Source organism: Trichoderma camerunense (genome assembly GCF_050948025.1).
Source record: "Trichoderma camerunense strain CBS 138272 chromosome Unknown V8C40scaffold_21, whole genome shotgun sequence".
Lineage (NCBI taxonomy): Eukaryota > Fungi > Ascomycota > Sordariomycetes > Hypocreales > Hypocreaceae > Trichoderma > Trichoderma camerunense.
In genome coordinates this window covers 674585-696140 of record NW_028145349.1, presented here as the reverse complement: position 1 = coordinate 696140, position 21556 = coordinate 674585, and the positions used below count along the sequence as shown (strand labels likewise).

General features: G+C 51.1%; 5 protein-coding genes across 5 annotated transcripts; 1 reads left to right on the top strand and 4 right to left on the bottom strand.

Moving 5' to 3' along the window:
* Positions 1–145: 145 nt before the first annotated feature.
* Positions 146–6485, bottom strand: V8C40DRAFT_115222 (chitin synthase-domain-containing protein). Its single transcript, XM_083210850.1, has 3 exons — positions 5995–6485; positions 2273–5941; positions 146–2204 (listed from the first exon to the last, which is right to left on the bottom strand). The coding sequence occupies exons 1-3, from the start codon at positions 6258–6260 to the stop codon at positions 833–835; spliced, it is 5307 nt and encodes a 1768-aa protein (XP_083068775.1). The 5' UTR covers positions 6261–6485; the 3' UTR covers positions 146–832.
* Positions 6486–8399: 1914 nt separating this feature from the next.
* On the bottom strand, positions 8400–9089 carry V8C40DRAFT_115141 (uncharacterized protein). The gene has a single exon (XM_083210849.1). It carries the CDS (start codon positions 8963–8965, stop codon positions 8462–8464), a length of 504 nt encoding a protein of 167 aa, XP_083068774.1. The 5' UTR covers positions 8966–9089; the 3' UTR covers positions 8400–8461.
* On the bottom strand, positions 8858–9658 carry V8C40DRAFT_256236 (uncharacterized protein). Its single transcript, XM_083218232.1, has one exon. The coding sequence runs from the start codon at positions 9514–9516 to the stop codon at positions 9214–9216; it is 303 nt and encodes a 100-aa protein (XP_083068773.1). The 5' UTR covers positions 9517–9658; the 3' UTR covers positions 8858–9213.
* A 1037-nt stretch (positions 9659–10695) lies between these two features.
* Positions 10696–17400, top strand: V8C40DRAFT_256230 (chitin synthase class Va). Its single transcript, XM_083218231.1, has 3 exons — positions 10696–11370; positions 11537–16776; positions 16849–17400. Exons 1-3 carry the CDS (start codon positions 11066–11068, stop codon positions 16878–16880), a joined length of 5577 nt encoding a protein of 1858 aa, XP_083068772.1. The 5' UTR covers positions 10696–11065; the 3' UTR covers positions 16881–17400.
* Positions 17375–20958, bottom strand: V8C40DRAFT_256229 (ribosome 60S biogenesis N-terminal-domain-containing protein). Its single transcript, XM_083218230.1, has one exon. It carries the CDS (start codon positions 20898–20900, stop codon positions 17616–17618), a length of 3285 nt encoding a protein of 1094 aa, XP_083068771.1. The 5' UTR covers positions 20901–20958; the 3' UTR covers positions 17375–17615.
* Between the last annotated feature and the right edge of the window lie 598 nt (positions 20959–21556).

The following is a 21556-nucleotide window of genomic DNA, read 5'->3' as shown; positions in this document are numbered from 1 at the left end:
GGTTAGAATTGGAGAAATGTATCATGACTTGCCAACTTTTCTCCGGTGCTGGTGTGTTCCTGTGAGTTATCGTAGTTACTTAATGTTTATCGGCTACAACAAGTCGAAAGCAAAGAAATCATTGATCCAATGTTCTTGTAAATCACACACACATATATATTCAAACCCTATCAAACATAATTACAAAAGTAAAAAAATGTCTTGGAACAACTCATACCCCATCACACAATGACTCGATTTCACACATGTCAACATCCAACATATTACACATCAGCCTTTCCTCTCACAACATCAAAACACATTCAAAAAAACGGTCAAACAGGCAAGATTTAAAAAACCCTCAATGAAGATGACTATTATAAACAAATCGCTACAGCAAGGAACACAAGTTCTCCGCCCCCCAAATGCTTTGGCTTCAGAAGACTTTCGTTCAAAGCTTTAGACTAATAAGTAGGCACGTTGTAACCATTTCATAACCCAATGACTTAAAACTTCTTCTCTCAAAAAATAGTAACAAAGGCGGCATACTTCTTCACTTTCCATACCCATAAAAACGCCATTTCTCTTGCCATGTAACAAATCTTGCTGATGCAGCTCCTTTTTTTTTTGTTTCTTTTTTGCAATGTAATCTTTGAGTCTCAGTCATCTCGTAGAATGTAACCGTTTTCATCCAGTCAAGTTCGTTGTGTGGACTATCGTACGAAGGAGTGGAATACCTCCCCCCAAAAAGAATGATTAGTATGAAAATAAATATTAAAAAAACAAGACCAAGCTTCTAATTTGTCGATATGCTCGTTCCCTCCTTTCATTCATTCCGTGCCAATATGCATCATTACATGTTTTCCAACTCGCGGTCAATCTGCTTGTCCACAAACGTGCGACGCTCTCCAACGAGTTCGGTCTGCAGGCGCTGCTCAACGAGCGCGCGAACCTGCTTCTTCGTCACGGTGTCCAAATCAACGTCTCGCAACACGGCTTGGATGGCTTCAATGATGGCGGCATCTGATGACCCGATGCCACCAGCGCCTCCCATGAAATCGAACGAAGCCGTTGACCGGGTTGCTTCATGGCCTCGACCAAAGCTCATGGCGGAAGAAGAGCGGTTCATGCCATTAAAGCCTGGTGAAAGACCTGGCGAGGGAATCAGATTCGAAGGGCCACGGGTATGCATCACACTCGTCCTCTGGGGGAAATCCGAGTATGGTGATTGGCTGCGATCCTGAATCGCAGTACCCATGGACATCATCGACTGTCGCTGTGACATGTAGGTAGGGTCGCCGATGTGACTAGCAGCGAACGGCGCGGGGGACTGAGGAGGCATATATGTATTACGGCCATGCATGCCAGTAAGAACCGAGCCCTGAGGACCGGCTGAGTAGACTGACTTCATTTCGTCCATCTCGTACTGCTCGTTGTAGACCATGTCTTGCTTCTCCTGGTACTGGTTGGTGCCACGACGACCGGGGAGACCGTTAGCCAGAGCATAGTCGTCCCAGAGCTGGAGAGGGATGGATCGCGGGTTGAATCCCTCGTCGTCAACGGCAACCACCTGCTTGTTACCCTTCTCTCCTATGACAACACGGGTATTACCCCAGGAGAAATTGTCTTGGTTCCAGAAAGAATAGACGGGGAGCGCAAATGAGTAAATGGGGTACGCAAGGATGTAGATGATCATCCAGCCGATATGTTGCCATTGTCTCTTCAAGATGAAGATCAATGCCTGGAGACCGTAGACGGCAGCCAAGATGACAAGGGACCACAGGGGGAACGAGGTCGGGTGTGTAGCAACGCTGTAAATCATGTATCCAAGGTAAGCGCATGTCGCGGGGAGAATGATGGTGCCGAAAAGATCAATGAAGACAATAAAACGCATTCCAAAGAAGCAGAAACCACACATGTCCTTGAGCCGCATAAGCTCTACAAGATTGTGAATAGTCGAGTTGATCCATCGTCGACGCTGGGACAGGAGAACGCTCCACGACTCTGGGGCAGCCGTTTTACACTGAGCGTGGGGAAGGAATTTGAATTGCATGGAAGGGAAGTGCTTTGTCATCAGAGTTGTCAAGTATCGATCCTCACCCAGGGAGAGTAGGTTCTTCTGGTGGAGGGTGTCGACATCGCATACACTATAGTCCTTAATGACGGCGTCGGAGATGATCAAAGGCTTGCCCTTGTCTGCGGTTCTGAGGCGATACATGGTGAAACTAGTTGCGCGCACACATGTTAGTCCACCTGAAAAATACGGTGATTCGTTTACTTGAAATTTACTTACCATCCGGGCAAACAAGTAACACTACCGAATAAAGACTCGAATGCCTTTGCCATGTGATGAGAGATGTAGTATTCGTAGACCTGAATCATTGTCCACCAAGACTTTTGGTCGTTCTCCAGACTGGTCTCACCGCAGATACCAGCAATCTTAGCGTTATGGGCGCATGCGGCAACCAATCTGTTGAGAGAATCCTCTTGAACGCACGTATCGGCATCGACCATGAGGAGGTACTCATATAGCTCAGGATCCACGCCAATGATGTTGTTAATTTGATTGAACATCTCGAGCTCGAGCGGGTTCATGGGGGAGCGATGGTGGACACGGTTGAGGAAGCTCATGAGAAGAATCTGAGAATCACGCTTGCCACGGTTACCGGGTTTGGCCTTGGTCTGTTCCGACTCCTTGCCAACCTTGACCACGACCAGGTACGGGACCACGTTACCCTCATACTCGTAAAGACCAGAATAAACCTTGGCATAGTTGAGCTGGTCACTGCCGGGGCCGACAGCCTTGAATGCCAGGGCAGGAGGGTCAACCTTGGGATCCACGCCCAGGATATCCAGAACAATCTTGGGTGTAGGACGATCATTGCCTCCACCCACAACCATACCGTCACAGATAATGCAGATGAGTTTTCGCTTGTTGTCATACTGTAGCGCTGTCAACGAGTCAAGCGCCTTTCGCAGCGAGTCTTCACCTTCGGTGTAGGCAGGGACCTGGCAAATGACAAACTTGTCCTGGGGAGAGGGTCGTCGCTTGGTGCTAAACTGAAGCGCGGACACAAACTTTAGGCCAATGACAACACACAGCACGATTGTGAAGGAGAGAAGAATCCAGTTGTTGACCGTGCATCGAGGAGTAACGCGGAAGTCTGTGTTGCCCTTGATGAAAACACGCTGGATGCACGACCAACTATTGGCAAGCTGGGCGTGCACAGTGGCGTTGTTGTTGGGATCATTGACGAGGATGTCGAGCTTCTCCTTGATATCTGTACCCGGATTGTCTTTCCACAGGTCCGTAAGATCCTGGTTCAGGAATGTGTACCTTTCATCATTGTTGAACACATCCAGGGTGTGGAAATAGTTGGTCAAGTCGTAGATCTGGTTACCATACATGGCCCACATTCTCTGGTCATCGTTGCCTTGTTTCTGAACATCTGTTTTCTTGTAGACCAGCTCGCCCTTGTAAAACTCTTCCATGGCTGGCTCGAAGACGGTCCAGTACCAGTCGGCGTTGGCTAGCTTGCTGGTCGGGTCGGGTTGGAAATGAGGACCCTGCAGATGCTGGGCGATAGAGAACTCGAGAGTGTTGTTGAGGACGAGTTGAAAGGTTTCGGTGAGCCCAAGACCTGGGCAGGCAACGTTGAGAGGAGGAATGATATAATCATCCATGTCCGCGCCAGCCAAGGGCAGCATGACGTCCGAGGTGGTCTTGGTATTCGTGTCGCTGTGCTGGAGCTTCCAGAACTTGGAAAGGTCATAGACGCCGCCGCGAATGCTGACATAGTAATCGTTGGTGCCTTGATGCTGGCTGACCTCCTTTCGGTTCCAGGCCTTGTCCATGTTGGGGCATAGAACTCGGCCAAAGCCAACGATCCAAAAGATGATGATGGCATTCATGAGGACAATCACCATGCACAGCGCGACCTTCTCACGCCAAGCCATGCGAACATCGGGGCGCTTCATGCCACCGATCCATTTGAGCAAGGGGGACGGAATCCACCAGGTCATGGCCCAGGTGAACCAAACCCAAGCCCTACGAGCATTGTCAACCTGCTTTGTCTCGAGCTTCTTATCTTCGGCGAATTCGGCGTCGTATGCAGCAGCTTCTGGGTTGTAAAAGCCATCGCCCCTATACAAGTCGCCCTTGTTACCCAAGCCATAATCACCAGCACGCATAGCACTCGGTGCGATAGACGGCGCGGCCTGAGGGTTCGGGGATTGGCCAAGTGTGAACTGGCTCATGTTGCCCTGGCTCATACCGCGGTTGTGAACCAAGTGATCCCGGCTGATGTTGGCACTGTTGTCCATGCCAGTTGGAGGGAAGTATCCGCTACCGTTGTTTGAATAGCCGGTATCGAAACCGTTGTTGAAAGGGTTGCTGTGGATGGGGTGGATTTCATCACCTGGCTTGACATCCAACATGCTCTCCGCCTCCCACCATGCGTTCTCGCGAATCCAGATACGCTCCTTGCCAATGAAGACTTCGCCATTACTCCAACCACGCTCCAGCATCCACGTTTCAATGCCCTCACGACCATCCCTGCAGCCGAGGGGAGCATAACGCTGGACGAATTCGTCGACGTCAAAGTCGGCGGTGAAGTCCAGGTTCCTGTGCCTACGGTTCGCCCACTCCGGAAGACGCCATGCGCGCAACTGACGAGAGACAGTGCCGGCCGACCAAGCGGAAGTAATGGAGGGCAGCGCGGCTAGGCTGCCAGGTGTATCATCAGTTGGGTGCAGGCAGAGATGATACCACATACGGTTGGAGCTAAGCACCGTGGGTAGATCGATTCGACCAGCCCTACCCAGGTTGATACCTTGGCCTTCGACGGGGAAGAGCAACTTCTTGAGGAAGCTGCCTTCGTCAGCACCATATGCAGCCTTCTCCAGAATGACCTCCCTCTTCTCCAGTTCATGCTGGCGCTCGCGGCCTTGGGGACCGGTCATGATTCCCAAGTCAGGCGCCACCTCGGACACAGCCTGCTGGAGTTCCCTGAGAATAGAAGAGCCAGCCGAGGGGATCTCGAGGCCATCGCCAATCATCTCGGCATTGATACCTTGGGTATCATCGAAGACGGACCGCATGCACAGAGCCCTACTAATAGCAGGGTCCGGCACCTCGAGAACAGTGATGGAGACAGTATCGCCATTGTCTTCGTTGGAGGTGGGAGTGCGAACTCCATGGCCGTCCAGGGACTCATCGCCATCCTTAATACGGACCAACTGCGCAGCGATGGCATCGTTGGCCTTGGAGATGACCCAATCAACAAGGGACTCGTAGAGTCCGCCAACGAGGGTCTTACGGTCTTCCGTGCTACACTGGCGAAGAACAACCTCGGGGTCGATTCCAAGCAGACCACCCACGTCCTCGCAAATCTCCTCAAGCGCCTCGGATTCAATGCTGTAGTCAAGCGTGTCGCCAAGCTTGAGCAGGCCAGCTAGAGTAGAGATGAAGTTTCGGTGAGCTGAACCCTTAATGCCAATGTCTTTGAGAGCCTGGCGGAAGTCATCGGCGGATGCGGAATCATCCGCAGTGGGTAGGTATGATGGTGGATCATAGGTGCCAGATCGGGACAGAAGAGTATATGCAGACGCTGACTTAAGGCCCAGAAATTCTCGTTCTGCGGGTGTTGAGGCAGAGGTCAAGAGATAGTAAAAGACGTCAAAGGCGCGATAACCCGCCTCGGCAGGAATGTTTAGCAGGCCCGCAGAAGTATCAATCCCGCCCTGGGAGAGGGCCAGCGAAGCCCCCGTAAGGTTGCCGGCGAGGTTCAAAGCCAAGGTCACGCCCAAGCCCGCCTGCTTCTGGGCCGCCGGGTTGTATGGAGTGACACATCGGAGAAGGGGTTGGATCGCCTCGACAGCCTTGTAGACGGTGGAGGGAATCGCAAACGGAAATGACGACAGGAAAGGGACGAGAAGAGAGGGAGTCGACTGATGAAGAGAGCTAAGAGACTTTGTCAGTATGGGATGACAGCATGGATGGATTTGTTCACTTACCCCAAGACAATGCAGCCATCTTCTGCTCGCCGCCTGGCATGTTCCCAAGCTCGAGTTGCGAGTGTAGCGTCAACAGCAGGACCGCCCTGAGCAGCTGTGAGCCAGGTGTTGACAACGACGCTGGTGCTGGCGTCCAGTTGATGGGGTTGTGAGGTGAGATAGATGTTGTGGATGGAGTTGAGCAACGTGGTCGTCGAGACCTGAGACTGAGGTCCACCACCTCGAGCCTCTGAGGCCATGGAGAACATGGAAAGTCGGTTCGCCATGACGGAGGAGGAGTGGGCGTAACGGCCCTCGATCGATGGAACGTCCTATAACAATGCGGAACGGATTATGTCGTGTTGTTGATGCTGAAGATGTTTGTTTATGTCAAGCAGCCCCCGAGTGTATGCGGCACGGCTGGTCCAATAACAACAAGACAAGCAAGGCTATGAGAAGGAAAAGAAGTGGGAAGAAATGACGGAGATGAAGATGAAGATGGCCTGCTGTTTCAATGCTGAGCGAGAGACGAGAAGGACGACTGAAGGCAAGCCCAAGACGCGACTGCCGTATTAACTCCTTTTTTTTCTGCCCCCCGGTCTTTGCTTTTTTTGTCTCGATTATTATTTGGTAGTACAAGAAGATGCAAGACAGATAAGGCAAGGCGATAAAACAAAACAGCAGTGCAGACAAACAGATGCAGCGATTAACGATTGAAAGTAGAGCTGCCAAAGCGAATGAGGCAGTCTCACCAAAAGGCCCAGAGGTGGTCAGGGAAAATAGCAGAGAGAAAGTCTCGCGGCTCTGAGGAGGATGAATCGATGGATTTGGTGGTTCGCCCATCTCGAGGAGCTGCCGCGTAGGCACTAGAACACCCGGCGACAGGGGCTACCTGGTAGGTACCTGGGCCTGTGTACTGGCGGCAGCTGTGCCACACAGCTAGGCCAGGGGGCGTGTGCCAAACAATGGGCAGCTAGCGAGCCCGTCGGCGCCACCGCCAACCGGCGCCGAGTACTTGCAAGTACCGCCCAAGTTGGAAGCAGGGGAGCCCTGTCATACGCCTGCGGCTGGACGGTAGCGGGCGGTTGTGCTCACTGAAGCCGTTCCCGCTGGGCGCCTCAACTCTAAGGCCTAGCAGTGCTGCTAGCACGACTGTGTGCTAGTAGCAGTACTGCATCGGCGGGTAGTATTTTGTAGAGTCTGCGTGCTGCGGTGGTACAAGACGCCGATGCTGGGCTGTTAGCGATCCAGAGCAGAACGAAGCCAGCCAGACAAGACCCGGTTGCCACGGCACAAGGCTACGAGTTCTACTAAGAATACTGGTCCTACCCAAGTCTACCTCTCGTACTACTGTATCGTATCGAGCTCCGTACTGCTAGCCTGGTGATACTGGCTGAGCTGAATGCAACCCTCGCCGCTCTCCACTGGCTGGGTCTCTCACCCTAATCTGTGTTGATCGTGGGCATCGTCAACTGCAGCCCTCAAAGTGCTGTGCATCAGCTCGAATGTCACCAAGCTGGCAGAGCCTGTACCGGCATGTACATCAGCGACCCCCTAGCAGGTACCCCCTAGTACAGGCCAGCCACTACATGCTCTCTCCGTGGTCGTGCTCCATGCTAACACCCGCTCCGCTCCGTACGATACATACAGTACAAATGCCTGGAAGCGAACACATGCAATTTATTATTATGGAGTACCTGGAATATTCCACGGCTGAAATCGAAATTTCGCACGGCGACATCTGGATGCGGATATAAAACTTCCACCGGCCGATGTGTAATTACACATCTACCTGGCAGTATTACTTGGTACAAATACTACCGTCGCCGGCCCTGAGAAACGAGACCCGGAGCGGGCGGATGCAATACGAGAAAACCAGCGACGCTCTGACGCCGTCAATGCTACGAGAGTATGCTTTTCTGCGTGTCACGATGGAGTGAGTCCGTCTCAACATGACTGTGGCCAACAACGGCACCACCCTGATGCTCGTATTTTCTCCTGTGAGGGGCACAAGACCGGCTTCTGCTGGGCTGTGCCAGAACTCGCATCATGCTGCCTCGATCGCCGGTCCTAGGGAAAAACTTGAGCCGTACTTGCATATGCTCAACACGATTGGCCAACTACGAGACCAGGCTAAGAGAAGAAAAAAAACCTAAAAAAAAAAACAAAACAAAGGCGTGGTGTTTCCTGACATGCGGGGAGGAGGGGAAACATGAGACTGCAAACCCACAGAACGTGAAGCATCTCGTTGGTCACTTGCAGCTGCGCGTACCCTACAAACGGTACTGTGCTCGTGGTGGTACGACTTTAGTAGCGACCTGTGCTTTTGGCTCCATCATCGTGCATGTATGTGCTGCACAATAAGGAGACCCATTACGGCTATTTTGTGCGAAGTTGTGCATTTTACGCATCTATTGATGGAAATCGACCACGGGTATCCCTGCTACGCTGCATTCCGGACTGCTCCGGCTTCCGTGCCCCGTACCCCCTACAACGTATTTCGGACAGTACAGGTATGTACATCCAAGTAAGACATTTCGGCCACAACTGAGACTCGAGAATGGACCAAAAAGATGCCAAAATGCTCGGGAATTGGCTGTCGTCTCACTGGCGCTAGCATCTTCTCCTGTTGGACCAGCGGGCAATGCTGGGTCAGCAAATGTCTGTGTCGCCCACGGCTTGTTTGCTGGCCGGTGATAGTGTGGCACTTGCAAAGGACGGTTGGGTGCATTCGATGCATGACAGAGCCTCGTGTCCCGACAAAATCTGTCTGTATCCCATCTGTCATCGGGTCTTTTTTTAGGGAGATCTGGCGAGAATAGTACGAGTAGATATAAAAAGAACGCCGAGCAGCTAGTTGTCGTTGTCTTCGCATTAGGGCTGTGTCGTCAGACCACTCAAGCAGCGTACAAAGTAAGCTGTGCTTCCTCAAGACTCGTTTTTTCGAGTCAGCTAGACTTACTAGAGTGTGGGATGGCCCCCCTTTTCCCATCGCTGGCTCTGAAAATAGCAGGTACAGGGTATACGATATTCTTTTTTACTCGTATAGTATCCAATCTGACTAACACGAGCATGAGAAAAGCGCTCCCAAAGATAAAAATTCCATTCTTCTTTTATTAGGCTTCAACGAAGGCGTCAGCACGAACTTGGCGGGCCAATGCTGCTGTTTATGGCCGCTCTCACCGGCAGCAGGGCAGCTGAGCAGTAACCTGGTCTATTGCTGGTAATTTTGGCGACGACTTACTCCGTCAAGGTCGGGTAGTTTCTGGAAGTACCTGTGGACCAGACATCCGGGGCAATACGCTGTAAGTCGGTGCCCCTAATAGCATCTGCTAGGGGGCATCGACCCAAGTAAAGTGGCACCAAGCAAGGGGGCATCTGCTCCGCAGTCCTGGGAAGAAAAAACCATTGATGGATCAATCCAATCTTCGTACATGTGCATACAAATGCTGTACATGCCCGGTGGATCGGATCGGCTAGTCCCACTGCGAACGGTGGCAGCAGCTGAGGTACCGACAAGTACTCACTGAGTTCAGTCAACATCAAGCCTCCGTGCCAAGTCCCGATCTAAGGTAGCAAAGTTCGAGCAGCGCCGAAGAGCACGGGAAAAAAGGGGGTTCATACTGCGAGCTAGTCATTGTAATACTCGTATTGAATTTTTGCTCATTGGCTGTCATGTGCTGGCAACGTCTGTACCTTAAGGTTTAGTAGAGTTAGGACTGCTCCGTGTATGCTAAAATAAAGTATTGCAGCAACATAAGATTTCGACGTGTGGTTCAAAGATAGAGGTCAAAGGATCCGTGTGGTGGCAGATGCCAAGTGCACAGGCCATCTGTCCGTGCCATCAATCATCATCCATCAAGTGGTACTCGCGCAGTACTCAGACGCTTCCAATGACGACAATAATGGAGATGATCTTTGACGATTGACATTGAGCGATCGAAAACAATTGAAAAAAAGAGAGAGATCGGGGTTCCTTACCATTTATGGCAGCCCTGCCTATCAATCAACGGCCATCTCTTGCCGTCTCTTCTCCTTTTCATATGTTCCCTTCTCACGGCCTTGAAAATCTCATTCGCCACCCACTCCGCGTACTGTTCCATTGCAGACGAACGGTACATCGCCTTCCACAAAACATCTCCTGCAAGCAGTGGAATCAACATCCAAGTGAGCGCCCACAAAGTATCTCCTGGTTTTCCATCCTCCCACCTGTACTCCGTGCTCCACATGTCCTTCGGATGCACTGGCGTATCTGATGTATCTTCCAAGTTACGACCATTTCACCCCCCTGTCCATGCTTGCATTCACCCGCACACACACACGCACACACAGAAACACACAGAAATACAGGTACTGAGTACAGGTAGGTACTAATAATACTTGGACGGGGAGACAGGCATGCATGCAGCTACAGCAATGGGGCCTAGCAGGGCAGGCTGTGCTCGCCGCACGAATGCTAATAATACCTGTCCGTGTACCCGCAAGTCACTAATCCGAGCGCGGGTGGGAACAACATTCACGATAGGGGGTGTGGACAAGCCCAAACTGCGCTCGCGACGCATTGCGCCCAACGGACTTGTCCGTAAAGCTAGCACTCGTCACGCCCCTTCGCTGCCGCTCGCAGCCTGTGGCGCCCTACTGAGCACCTAATTCAGGCACAGCGCCTGCAAGAGGGCAGTACCTCGATGTACTTACAATACTTGGTGCCATCTCGTATGTAATGTGCAGTAGCAGGTCCATAGCAGCATACGATCCCATATGCATGGATGGGCAGGAGCTGAGTACCTAAGCAAAGAAACCACGGCCCCTTTCCCGCCGCTCAGCCAACCCGTCCAAGAAAATAACTTCAAACTCATCTGCCTGACGTTGACGCGGTCTGCTTTGAGGCTTTCGCTGCATTTTTGTCTTTTCCATGCTTCTTTAACCACATTCGTTATCCATTAGGCATATTTCGCGGATTTCTTCTTACAGCAGTTTTTCAATACTCGCATCTGTCGCGGACCGTCCGCTTGCGCTCTCGCCTGCGCGGCAGTAGAGCCACTGAGTTGGCATCTTTTTTCTTTCAGGTTTCCGGTCCATCTCTTGGGGAAGCATGAGCTTGCCTCTTACTTCCGCGGGCAATGGAGGGGCTCACACGCAGCATTCTCTCCCTCAATTGCCCGCACACTCCCAGTCCGACACGCAGATAACGGCCCATCTCGCCAGTCGATTTCATCTGCAACTCCAAGCCACCTATCTTTCATCCCACGGAGTGGTCGCTGTTAACACCTTTACATCCTCGACGAAAGGGCCAGATGGAGGCCGAGATGGCAGCTCCATGGCTGCTGCCGAAGACGTGGCCGAGCGTGCATATCTGCGCCTTGGCCATCGATCTGAAAACCAAGCCGTAGTGTTTCTGTAAGTTGAGCTAAAGCCTTTTTTCTGTTTCTTCCCATTTCACATTATTTCACCCTTCTCTGGGTGTTTTAAAGAAATCTTGCGGATATATATGCTCTCTTACCACCCCTTTTCGAAACTGGATATCTGTTTTTGCAATCCAATTTCTAACGCGTCTGATGCTTAGGGGAGAATCTGGCTCTGGAAAGTCAACGCTGCGAAACCATTTCGTCACGGCCCTTCTCAAGAAATCATCCACTCCTTTGTCGACTAAACTCTCGCTTGCTGCGTACGTATTCGACGCACTTACCACCACAAAGACCGCAACGACTCCAACTGCCTCTCGCGCTGGTCTGTTTTACGAGCTTCAATACGACACTTCTGCGTCTACAAACCCTACTCTCATTGGTGGTAAAGTCCTTGATCATCGCTTGGAAAGAAGCAGAATCACCGACGTCCCCACCGGAGAGCGTAACTTTCACGTCCTCTACTATCTCGTAGCTGGAACAAGCGAGGCCGAGAAGGATCATTTGGGATTTGAAAATGACAGCAGCAAGAGATGGAAGTTTCTTGGACACCCAACGCAGCTTAAGGTGGGCATTAACGACGCCGAAGGCTTTCAGCTCTTCAAGACCGCCATGAGGAAGCTGGAGTTCCCCAAGAATGATATTGCCGAGATTTGCCAAATTCTTGCTACTGTTCTGCATATCGGCCAGCTGGAGTTTGAGACTACCAGCAGCACCAGCGCAACTGGTGATGACAGCGGTGGCTTCTCTCACGAGGGAGGCACCACTTTCACCGCTGTCAAGAACAAGGATGTCTTGGCCATCATCGCCGCCTTCCTTGGTATCAGCGCCTCTGATCTCCAAACCACCTTGGGCTACAAGACCAAGATGATTCACAAGGAGCGCGTTACCGTCATGCTCGATCCTGACGGTGCTCGTGCTCACGCCAATGAGTTGGCCAGGACTCTTTACTCGCTCTTGGTCACCTGGATCGTCGAAAACATGAACCAGCGTCTCTGCGCCCCCGAAGAGAGCATTGCCAACACAATCTCTATTGTTGATTTCCCCGGTTTCGCTGCGGCAGCTTCTACTGGATCTGCCTTGGATCAGCTCCTCGCCAATGCTGCCAACGAGGCCATCTACAACATGACTCTTCACAACTTCTTTGACCGCAAGGCCGAGATGTTTGAGACGGAGGAAGTCACTGTGTCTGCCACGAGCTATTTCGATAACAGCGATGCTGTCAAGGGTCTCCTGAAGCCTGGCAATGGCCTTTTGAGCATTCTTGATGACCAGACCCGCCGTAACAGGACGGATATGCAGCTTCTCGAGAGTCTGCGGAAGCGGTTCGAAGGAAAGAATCCTGCCATCGAAGTCGGCTCTGCTACCGCCAAGCTGCCAGGTAGCAACTTCCATACTGAAAACTTGTCTGCGAGCTTTACCGTCAAGCATTTCGCCGGAGAAGTCGAGTATCCAGTCAAGGGCTTGATCGAGGAAAACGGCGAGATCATCTCTGGAGATCTCATGAACATGATGAACAGCACAAAATCAGACTTCGTGGCCAAGCTCTTTGGCCAGGAAGCTCTGCAAACTGTCACTCACCCCCAGGAGCGAACAACTGTGATGCAGGCTACGATCAGCTCAAAGCCTATGCGCGCGCCGAGTGTCATGGTGCGCAAGGGTACTCGTCCCAACAGGCCCAATCCTGCAGGTCGCCGCCAGACCCAGGATAATTTTGATGCAATGTCACAAACCAGTGACTCGCGTGAGACCAAGCGAGGAGGCGCCAGGGGATCATCGGAACAGGGTGCTTCTGGTCAATTCCTTTCATCTCTCGATAACGTGCAGAAAGCCGTCACTGATCCAAGCACCAATGCCTACTTCTTCTTCTGTATTAAGCCCAATGACCGCCGCATTGCCAATCAGTTCGACAGTAAGTGTGTGCGAACGCAGATCCAGACATTTGGTATCGCCGAAATCAGCCAGCGCCTGCGTTCGGCTGATTTCAGCTTGTTTGTGCCCTTTGGTGAGTTTTTGGGCATGGCCAATAGCGAGGCTCTGCTTGTGGGAAGCGAGCGTGAGCGGGCAGAGGCTGCAATCGATGAGAGGCAATGGCCTCGTAATGAAGTTTCGGTTGGTGCCACTGGTGTCTTCTTGAGCGAGCGTTGCTGGCTTGAAATCGCCCAGCTGTCCTTCTCCAGTTCGGCGTCTGGCCGCGGTGCCATGTCCGCATTTGATAGTGAAGGTGGAGATGGTCTCACCCCTGGCGATCATCATGCTTTTGGTGCCTCCAAGGAGCGTCTCTTGTCTGCAGGACACACTCCTATGGGCTATGGTGAAAAAGGAAGAAGTGGTTACTTTGTGGCTGATGATGCTCGCTCTGAAGCGGGTGCCTCGGCGTTTGGTGCGGGAGACATGTTCAAAAACCTCGATAACCGCGAGCAGTTGGCCGAGCGAGGCAATGAAAAGGCCTTGGTTGAAGTTGAAGAGTACAAGGACAGCGGAAGCCGCAAGCGCTGGCTGTTCATTGTGTACGCTCTCACTTGGTTCGTTCCTGATTTTCTCATTCGGCTGATTGGTCGGATGCCCCGAAAAGATGTGCGCATCGCATGGCGTGAGAAGCTTGCCATCAACTTTCTCATTTGGTTCTTCTGCTTGGTTGCTGCCTTCTTCATCGTCATCTTCCCCATGGTCATTTGTCCCACCCAGCATGTCTACAGCGCTCAAGAGTTGTCTTCATACGATGGCAAGTCGCACAGTCCGGGTGCCTATGTTGCCATCCGTGGTATCGTCATTGACTTGGGAGCCTTCATCCCCTCCCATTATCCTTCATACATAAAGCAGCAGACTCTTCTCAACTATGCCGGCAAGGACATTACCAGCCTCTTCCCTGTCCAGGTGTCCGCACTCTGTGACGGCGTGGACGGCTCAATCAACCCGGCCGTGACTCTGGATTACAAGTCGACCAACCTCACCGGATCCCCGGCCCTTCTCAGCCTTACGGACCAGAACTCCAAGTACCATGACTTCCGATACTTCACCAATGACAGTCGACCCGACTGGTTTTACGAGCAGATGGTCTATCTGAAGTCTAACTTCAAGAAGGGCAACATTGGCTATACCGCCAAATATGTGAAAACGCTCGGCAAGCAGTCGCAAAACATTGCAATTCTGGATGGCAAGGTTTACGACTTGACGACTTATCTTGCTGGTGGCCGCCATCTGAAGGCTCCTCCTGGAGAAAAAGTTCCAACTAACATTACACTCACTGACTTCATGGACCTGTCTGTCACGTCGCTTTTCCAGCTCAACCCTGGTCAAGACATCACCAAGTACTGGGAAAACTCACTCAGGTTGGATGCTACCAGCAAAACCCGTATGAAGCGTTGCCTGGACAACTTGTTTTATGTTGCAGATGTCGATACCAGAAACTCTGTCAAGTGCCAATTTGCCGAGTATCTTATTCTCGCCATCTCAATTCTGCTTTGCTCAGTCATCGGATTTAAGTTTCTCGCTGCTCTGCAATTCGGTGGTAAAAATGCCCCTGAAGACCTTGACAAATTTATCATGTGCCAGATTCCCGCCTACACTGAGGATGAGGAATCTTTGCGCCGTGCCATTGATTCTGCCGCTCGAATGAGGTATGATGACAAGCGCAAGTTACTGGTTATCGTGTGCGACGGCATGATCATCGGTCAAGGCAACGACAGGCCAACGCCCAGAATTGTTTTGGACATTCTCGGCGTGTCTGAATCTGTCGACCCCGAACCGCTAAGCTTTGAGTCGCTCGGCGAAGGTATGAAGCAGCACAACATGGGCAAGGTTTACTCCGGTCTCTACGAGGTCCAAGGCCACATTGTTCCCTTCTTGGTCATTGTAAAGATTGGCAAGCCCTCTGAGGTCTCTCGTCCTGGCAACCGTGGTAAGCGAGACTCTCAAATGGTCGTCATGCGATTCCTTAACCGCGTGCACTACAACTTGCCCATGAGCCCGATGGAGCTTGAAATGTACCACCAGATCAGGAACATCATTGGTGTCAATCCCGCCTTTTACGAATTCATGTTCCAAATCGACGCCGATACCGTTGTTGCCCAGGACTCCGCCACTCGTATGGTTGCGGCGCTTATCAACGACACAAGCATTATTGCTGTGTGCGGTGAGACTGCTCTGACCAACGCCAAGGGCTCGTTCATCACCATGATTCAGGTTTACGAGTACTACATCTCCCACAATCTGTCAAAGGCCTTTGAGAGTTTGTTCGGCTCCGTCACTTGTCTGCCCGGTTGTTTCTCCATGTATCGTATCCGTGCCGCGGAGACTGGCAAGCCTCTCTTCGTGAGCAAGGAAGTTGTTGACGCGTATTCCACTATCCGTGTCGATACGCTGCACATGAAGAACCTGCTCCACTTGGGTGAAGATCGTTTCCTGACCACTTTGCTGATGAAATTCCACTCCAAATACAAGACCAAGTACATCTTCACCGCTCACGCATGGACTATTGCCCCCGACTCTTGGAGCGTCTTCCTTTCTCAGCGACGTCGTTGGATTAACTCTACCGTGCACAACCTGATCGAGCTTATTCCCCTTTCCCAGCTCTGCGGTTTCTGCTGCTTCAGTATGCGCTTTGTCGTCTTTGTCGACTTGCTCAGTACCGTTGTCCAGCCTGTCACCGTCGCCTATATCATTTACCTGATTGTGCGTGTGGTGCAGAATCCCAACGTCGTCCCCGTCACCGCTTTTATTCTTCTCGGTGCCATTTATGGTCTGCAGGCCATCATTTTCATCCTTCGCCGCAAGTGGGAAATGGTCGGTTGGATGGTTCTTTATGTTCTAGCCATCCCCGTCTTCAGTTTTGGTCTGCCGCTGTACGCTTTCTGGAATATGGACGACTTTGCATGGGGTAATACCCGTGTTGTTGCCGGTGAAAACGGCAAGAAGGTCCTCATCTCGGACGAAGGCAAATTCGATCCCTCATCTATCCCGAAGAAGAAGTGGGAGGAGTATCAGGCCGAGCTCTGGGAGTCGCAGACTTCCAGGGATGACACTCGCTCTGAGATCTCTGGCTTCAGCTACGGAACTAAGGCTCACGGCGCCATGTCAGAGTATGCTTATCCCAGCCGGCCCGCCTCCACAACGGGCTTCATCCAGGCCGCGACTCACGCTCAGCCATATGAAACCCGCAACATGTCCCGCATGTCGATGGCTCCTTCTGAGATGAACCGCATGAGCCAGTATGGCGGATCCCAATTCTTCTCTCCAGAGGACATGGTTGGCCTTCCCAGCGATGATGCCATCTTGGCGGAAATCCGAGAGATTTTGAAGACGGCAGATTTGATGACGGTCACCAAGAAGGGCGTGAAGCAGGAATTGGAACGCCGCTTCGACGTTCCCCTTGATGCGAAGAGAGCCTATATTAATAGTGGTATGTCCTACAACTCAACGTCTCCTCCCCCTTTTACATACGTTCAGATTAGCTAACTAAGTTTCTCTCTAGCTACTGAGGCTCTCCTCTCTGGTCAGCTATAATTAGGAGAAAAGCAAAACATAGCAAAGGAGTGTCAGCGACAACGCTGACCATCACAATATCCGATCCACGCATAACTTTTTAATAACGAAGGAGTTTCTAACTTCTTCCTTTTTCTTAATTGGGGTGCTGTTTTCGATCACTTTCTTTATTCAATGGGTAATCAATCAGTCATAAATCGCTGTCTCATTTGGCTTGCTTAGCCCAGGCAACGAAGCGAAAAATCAAAGCGAAGATTGGAGAAGAGCGAGAATGTTGTATGCATCGTATGGGTTTTCATTTTCATATTTTTTTTGGTGTTTCTAGGTTTAGAATGGATGAGGGAACGAGCCTTGTATGTATATATGTATGAGCGCATGTTGGAGTTTCTGAGTAATCGAATATGTTTTACGCTGCGACTATAATTATGCTGCTCGTGTTGAAGTCTATGTTAGTATTCATATCGTGAGTGATTGGAACGAAGCTGTGATAGTGGAAGATGATAATCATCATATAATAATAAGTAACTCGTGATCGTTTCTATTTCTTTGTATATATGTATTCCGCGGAGCCAAAGTATTAATGGCCAATTGCGTATTCGTAAAAGTACCCGTAAGATGAAGGAATCCAAAGTGCTGGTTTCATTTCCATATCCTAGCTATTTACACTCAACGGAGGCCATCATCGTCCGTCTGGGTATCTCATCTTCTGTTACGTGACAAAATCGAACGGGACAAACTTCAAGCTGTTTGTTCCTTTCACTGATGCAACTGCAGGTTCCCCAGCAGCTTTTCCACTCCTCCTTTACTCCACGCATTGACTCTCGTCTGGTCACACGTCTTCCACGCCCGCTCCATCAGTGCCTTGTAAAGATGGGCATCATCGGAAACTCCGCACGCAGCGCGCTGAGCGTCGAGCCAAGTGAGGAGGCCGAACCTGGTGATGAGCGTGGTGCTGCCTGACTCGATACAAGTGGCGCGATACACGATTCTGAGGATGCGGATGCGAAGGTTGGAGCGCAGGTACGGGTTGCTGCCCAGGGCGAGCATCTTCTCGAGCCAGCGCTTCTTGTGGAAGACGCCTAGGTCAAAGGGGGTCTTGAGGGCGTCGAGCACGTATGTCAGGAACCACGCGATTTCAGTGTAGTACTTGTCGTCCTCCGAGGGCTCTCCGTGCAAAATGTCGTGCGCCAGGGGAAGCTTCTCGGGCGACCAGACGGGGCTGCGCGTCAGGAAGCTGTTGATTTTTGGGTAGAGCGGGTGGAGCGGGTTCTTGAGGATATCCAGCGCGTGGACGGAAAAGGCGATGAATGCGGACGGGACGGGCCCGTTGTCGACTTGTGGCCGCGAGGATTCGGCCAGTTCGGAGAGGAGTAGCCAGACCTGCTTCTTCTCTTCGTATGCCGATTCGTCGATTTTGGCGGCCATTTTGAGGATGTTTGTCAGGGCTTCTTTGCGAATGTTGATATGCTCTGACGCGAGGAGACGGATCAGACTCGTAATTAAACCATCTTCAATGAGATCTTCGACGGCTTTATTGTGCCACTTGAGAAGAACGCTGGTATCTTCTGAGCTTGTAAATGGAATATGCAGCGTTTCTTCGAGCTTTGCCTGATCCAATCCACCTGATGACTGCTGAGTGCTTTCTCTTGTCTCTTCTTGGTCATCGTCTTCGCCCTCTTGGTTGCCGCTAGATGAGTTTTTGGGTATCTTTCGCTTTCCCAAGCCTGCAAGCTTGACAGAATAAGTGGTGAAGCACTCTTCAATGTTTATATAGACCTGTTTAAGGGCATCGCCTCCCTTTTTTCTGTATAACGCGCTGAAATATAGTGATATGAAGCTTGATAGTGAATCACGTTCTTGGGCATCTGCGGACTTAATGATGAAGGGTAGCTGTTCCGCTATGGCGACGGCAAGCAGATTGAAACTGCGATCATCAGTCGTTGCTTGTGCCTCGTCCTTCTCACCAGATAGGTAGTTCTCAAGCACGTCGAGGTATTTGATTGGTGAAGTAGCGCAACGGCTAATACAGTTATCCAAGAAAGACCAGACCTTGTCCATATCTTCTGGGCTATTTTCAGCTATGCTCAATGTGAGGGCTTGAAGAAGAGGTTTTAATCTGGTAGCTGAGGAAACGAGCTGATTTTCTACAGCAACATCTCCAAGCACCTTTTTCAGCTGATGAAGGGGTGCGGTCCGATCGCTGCTGGAAAGGAGCTTGAGGAGTGCGGTGAATGGCGATGATGGGCCTTTACCGGTGAGAATCTCAATTCTCGCAAACCATCGCATACCGGGAGAGTAGCTGGCCATTGACACCAGATTCTCTAGCTCCATCTCGCGGAACCCGTCGTGCTGCTGATCGGAGTTGCCATCTTGTAAGCTCCGTAGAACGCTGACGAAAAAGGGCGAGACGTCAAAGTTTGCAGCCAGCGCGACTTGTGGAATCATCTCGTAATACAAAAGAAGAAGCCTGCTGGCCATGGTTTTATGCAGTACATTCTCGCTGGGTATGCTCTTATAACTTCGCACAATCTCTTTCATGTCTGGGATGCGTCTGCAGAATGCATCAATTAATCTTCGAGCTGCCTCAGACCACCGAGCGTCTGTTTTTCGGAAGCCCTCTTCATGCAGCTTGATGGCTACTGAGAGCTTTTCCAGTGCTTCGACTAGCATCCTTGTCGCAAAGAAAGATGTTAAGTTTGAGTTGGGAGAAAGGCACCGAATCATAACCTTTTGATTTAGTGGTAGTGGTAAAATATTATCCAGGACGACAGACGTAGGAGGAGGGCCAAGGGCGAAGCGTGTCTTGTCGCCGAATGAAGCGGGAAGCGGGATCCTCATCGTATCGAAGAGAAACGAGGCATACCCGATCCAGGTCATTGTTAACTTTGGCTCAAAAGTGAACGACTGGTTATTGAAAAAGTAATTTGATATGAGTTCCGGGGCGGCTTCGAATATCGCTGTCAATAGCTGGCTGTGCTTCATGCTGGACCAGGGACGCAGCTTCGCCGCAAATTCGGATAGGACAAAATTGAAAACGGGGACCCCATCGCGATATGTATCGTCTTTGCCCAAGGTGCTGTGCGCTGAGCCCTTTTGTTTGGCAAGCTGAACTGTAAACTCCTCATTCGTCTCCTTGGGGTAAAGACCCGTGGAAGGATACAAGATTCCGGCGCCCGGATTGGTACAGACGTACATGAGGAACTCGTGGGCCTTTTCGCTGACTCGATCGACATCACTCTCTGATTCTGTGCTGTTAGAGTAGCTATAGAGAGCCAGGATTCGCATCAGAGTCTTGGTGTTGAAGCACTTGAACTTGATGTCTCGGGAGATCTTGCTGTCCGCCAACACATGAGTCTTTAAACCGTCCAAAATCTCCAGAACAAGGGATGAAGGGTCGCTTTTGATCATGAATGTCAAATGCGACAGCAGTTCTTTCTGAGAGAGCAACTCTTTCCGGCCGTCAGAGTGCAAATACTTGAGACAGCTCAAGAAGAACCGGACAGCATTTGTTCTCACTGTTGATTTACGAGAGTCCCCTTGATTGTCTCCAGTGTTGCCAATCTCCAAATTCCTGCCAAGCGACGCGAAGGTAAAGGTTCTGGCGCGGACTATCCGTCTGGCGTAGGCGCCTCCATCCAGAGATACAGCTTCTCGAAGCAGACGAAGTGTGGGGGATATGATGAAGCCTTTTGTCTTGTCTGATGACATATTTTTCGATATCGATTTGAGCTGACGATCTTGAACAAGGGTCTGGCAGATACCGAGTCCGTGCTTGACAAGCTCCAATGAATCCGAGACAATATTCAGCACAAGTGCGAGGACAACGGCCACAGAGGACATGACACCGCCCTCATTCACCTGGGCAGCAAATGACCACATCTCCATGATATCACTCAGAAAGACGGCATCCTCGCCCTCGAGCCTCGGTTTGACCAATTCGAGATATTCTCGTAGAATGCCGAGATTCGCAGATCGATCAACATCACCGGAAACAATGTTGTCAAGAAGTCTTTTGAAGGATTGCAGACCTGTTGAAATCATCAATTCTCCAAATTTCCATGACTAACACATCATCTGCGAAATAGGGCTCCAAACTCACCATGTCTTGCTCGGCGCATGTCTTGGTCGAACGAGAGTAGGCTTCGGAGCTGCTCTCCAGAGCTCACATCCTCGCCGGTGGGAACATCGTGGGTTATTTTCTGGCGCTTTCGGAAAGCGGCAGCTCCGTCGGCATCGATTGAAGCTCGTTTCCCCATCTTGAAGAGCCTCGGCGGATTCGTCCAGCTTGAGCTGCCGATTTACGCCTGCTCGTCGTCGCGGAAGTCTCAGATATTTTGGTATACTGCCGAGCTTTACCGCCTGGCAGGCTTCCAGGATAGGCAAGCCTAGCAAGGTTATCGCACGCTACGGGAATTGTATGCGATAGCGGTTATACGGCGGCATTACTAGGTACTCATTGTGGCTGTGAGCAGACGGTACGTACCTACCTCTTGTGATGCTTGTAAGTCAAAGGTTGTAAGCCATGAGCCATCAATCCCATGCTTCGTTTTGTGGCACCACAATCTCACCTGCTCTCTACGGCTCTTCTTTCACATGCTGCGTCTCCACCATCAAGGCTATTCTAAGACAAAGAGACAAAAAAAAGAAGAAGACAAGGAAGAAAGCAAGCCTACGGCATTATAACCGGCATGGCAGAG

What these genes read in the sequence shown, in the direction of transcription:
- V8C40DRAFT_256236 (XM_083218232.1), bottom strand. Translation starts at nt 9,516, where the DNA reads ATGTTGACTGAACTCAGTGAGTACTTGTCGGTACCTCAGCTGCTGCCA.
- V8C40DRAFT_256229 (XM_083218230.1), bottom strand. Translation starts at nt 20,900, where the DNA reads ATGATTTCAACAGGTCTGCAATCCTTCAAAAGACTTCTTGACAACATT.
- V8C40DRAFT_115141 (XM_083210849.1), bottom strand. Translation starts at nt 8,965, where the DNA reads ATGGGAAAAGGGGGGCCATCCCACACTCTAGTAAGTCTAGCTGACTCG.
- V8C40DRAFT_115222 (XM_083210850.1), bottom strand. Translation starts at nt 6,260, where the DNA reads ATGGCGAACCGACTTTCCATGTTCTCCATGGCCTCAGAGGCTCGAGGT. An exon ending in GATGGCTGCATTGTCTTGGG is followed by an intron (nt 5,942 to 5,994) that starts GTAAGTGAACAA and finishes AAAGTCTCTTAG; the next exon opens with CTCTCTTCATCAGTCGACTC. An exon ending in GTTACTTGTTTGCCCGGATG is followed by an intron (nt 2,205 to 2,272) that starts GTAAGTAAATTT and finishes GCGCGCAACTAG; the next exon opens with TTTCACCATGTATCGCCTCA.
- V8C40DRAFT_256230 (XM_083218231.1), top strand. Translation starts at nt 11,066, where the DNA reads ATGAGCTTGCCTCTTACTTCCGCGGGCAATGGAGGGGCTCACACGCAG. An exon ending in AACCAAGCCGTAGTGTTTCT is followed by an intron (nt 11,371 to 11,536) that starts GTAAGTTGAGCT and finishes TCTGATGCTTAG; the next exon opens with GGGAGAATCTGGCTCTGGAA. An exon ending in GAGAGCCTATATTAATAGTG is followed by an intron (nt 16,777 to 16,848) that starts GTATGTCCTACA and finishes GTTTCTCTCTAG; the next exon opens with CTACTGAGGCTCTCCTCTCT.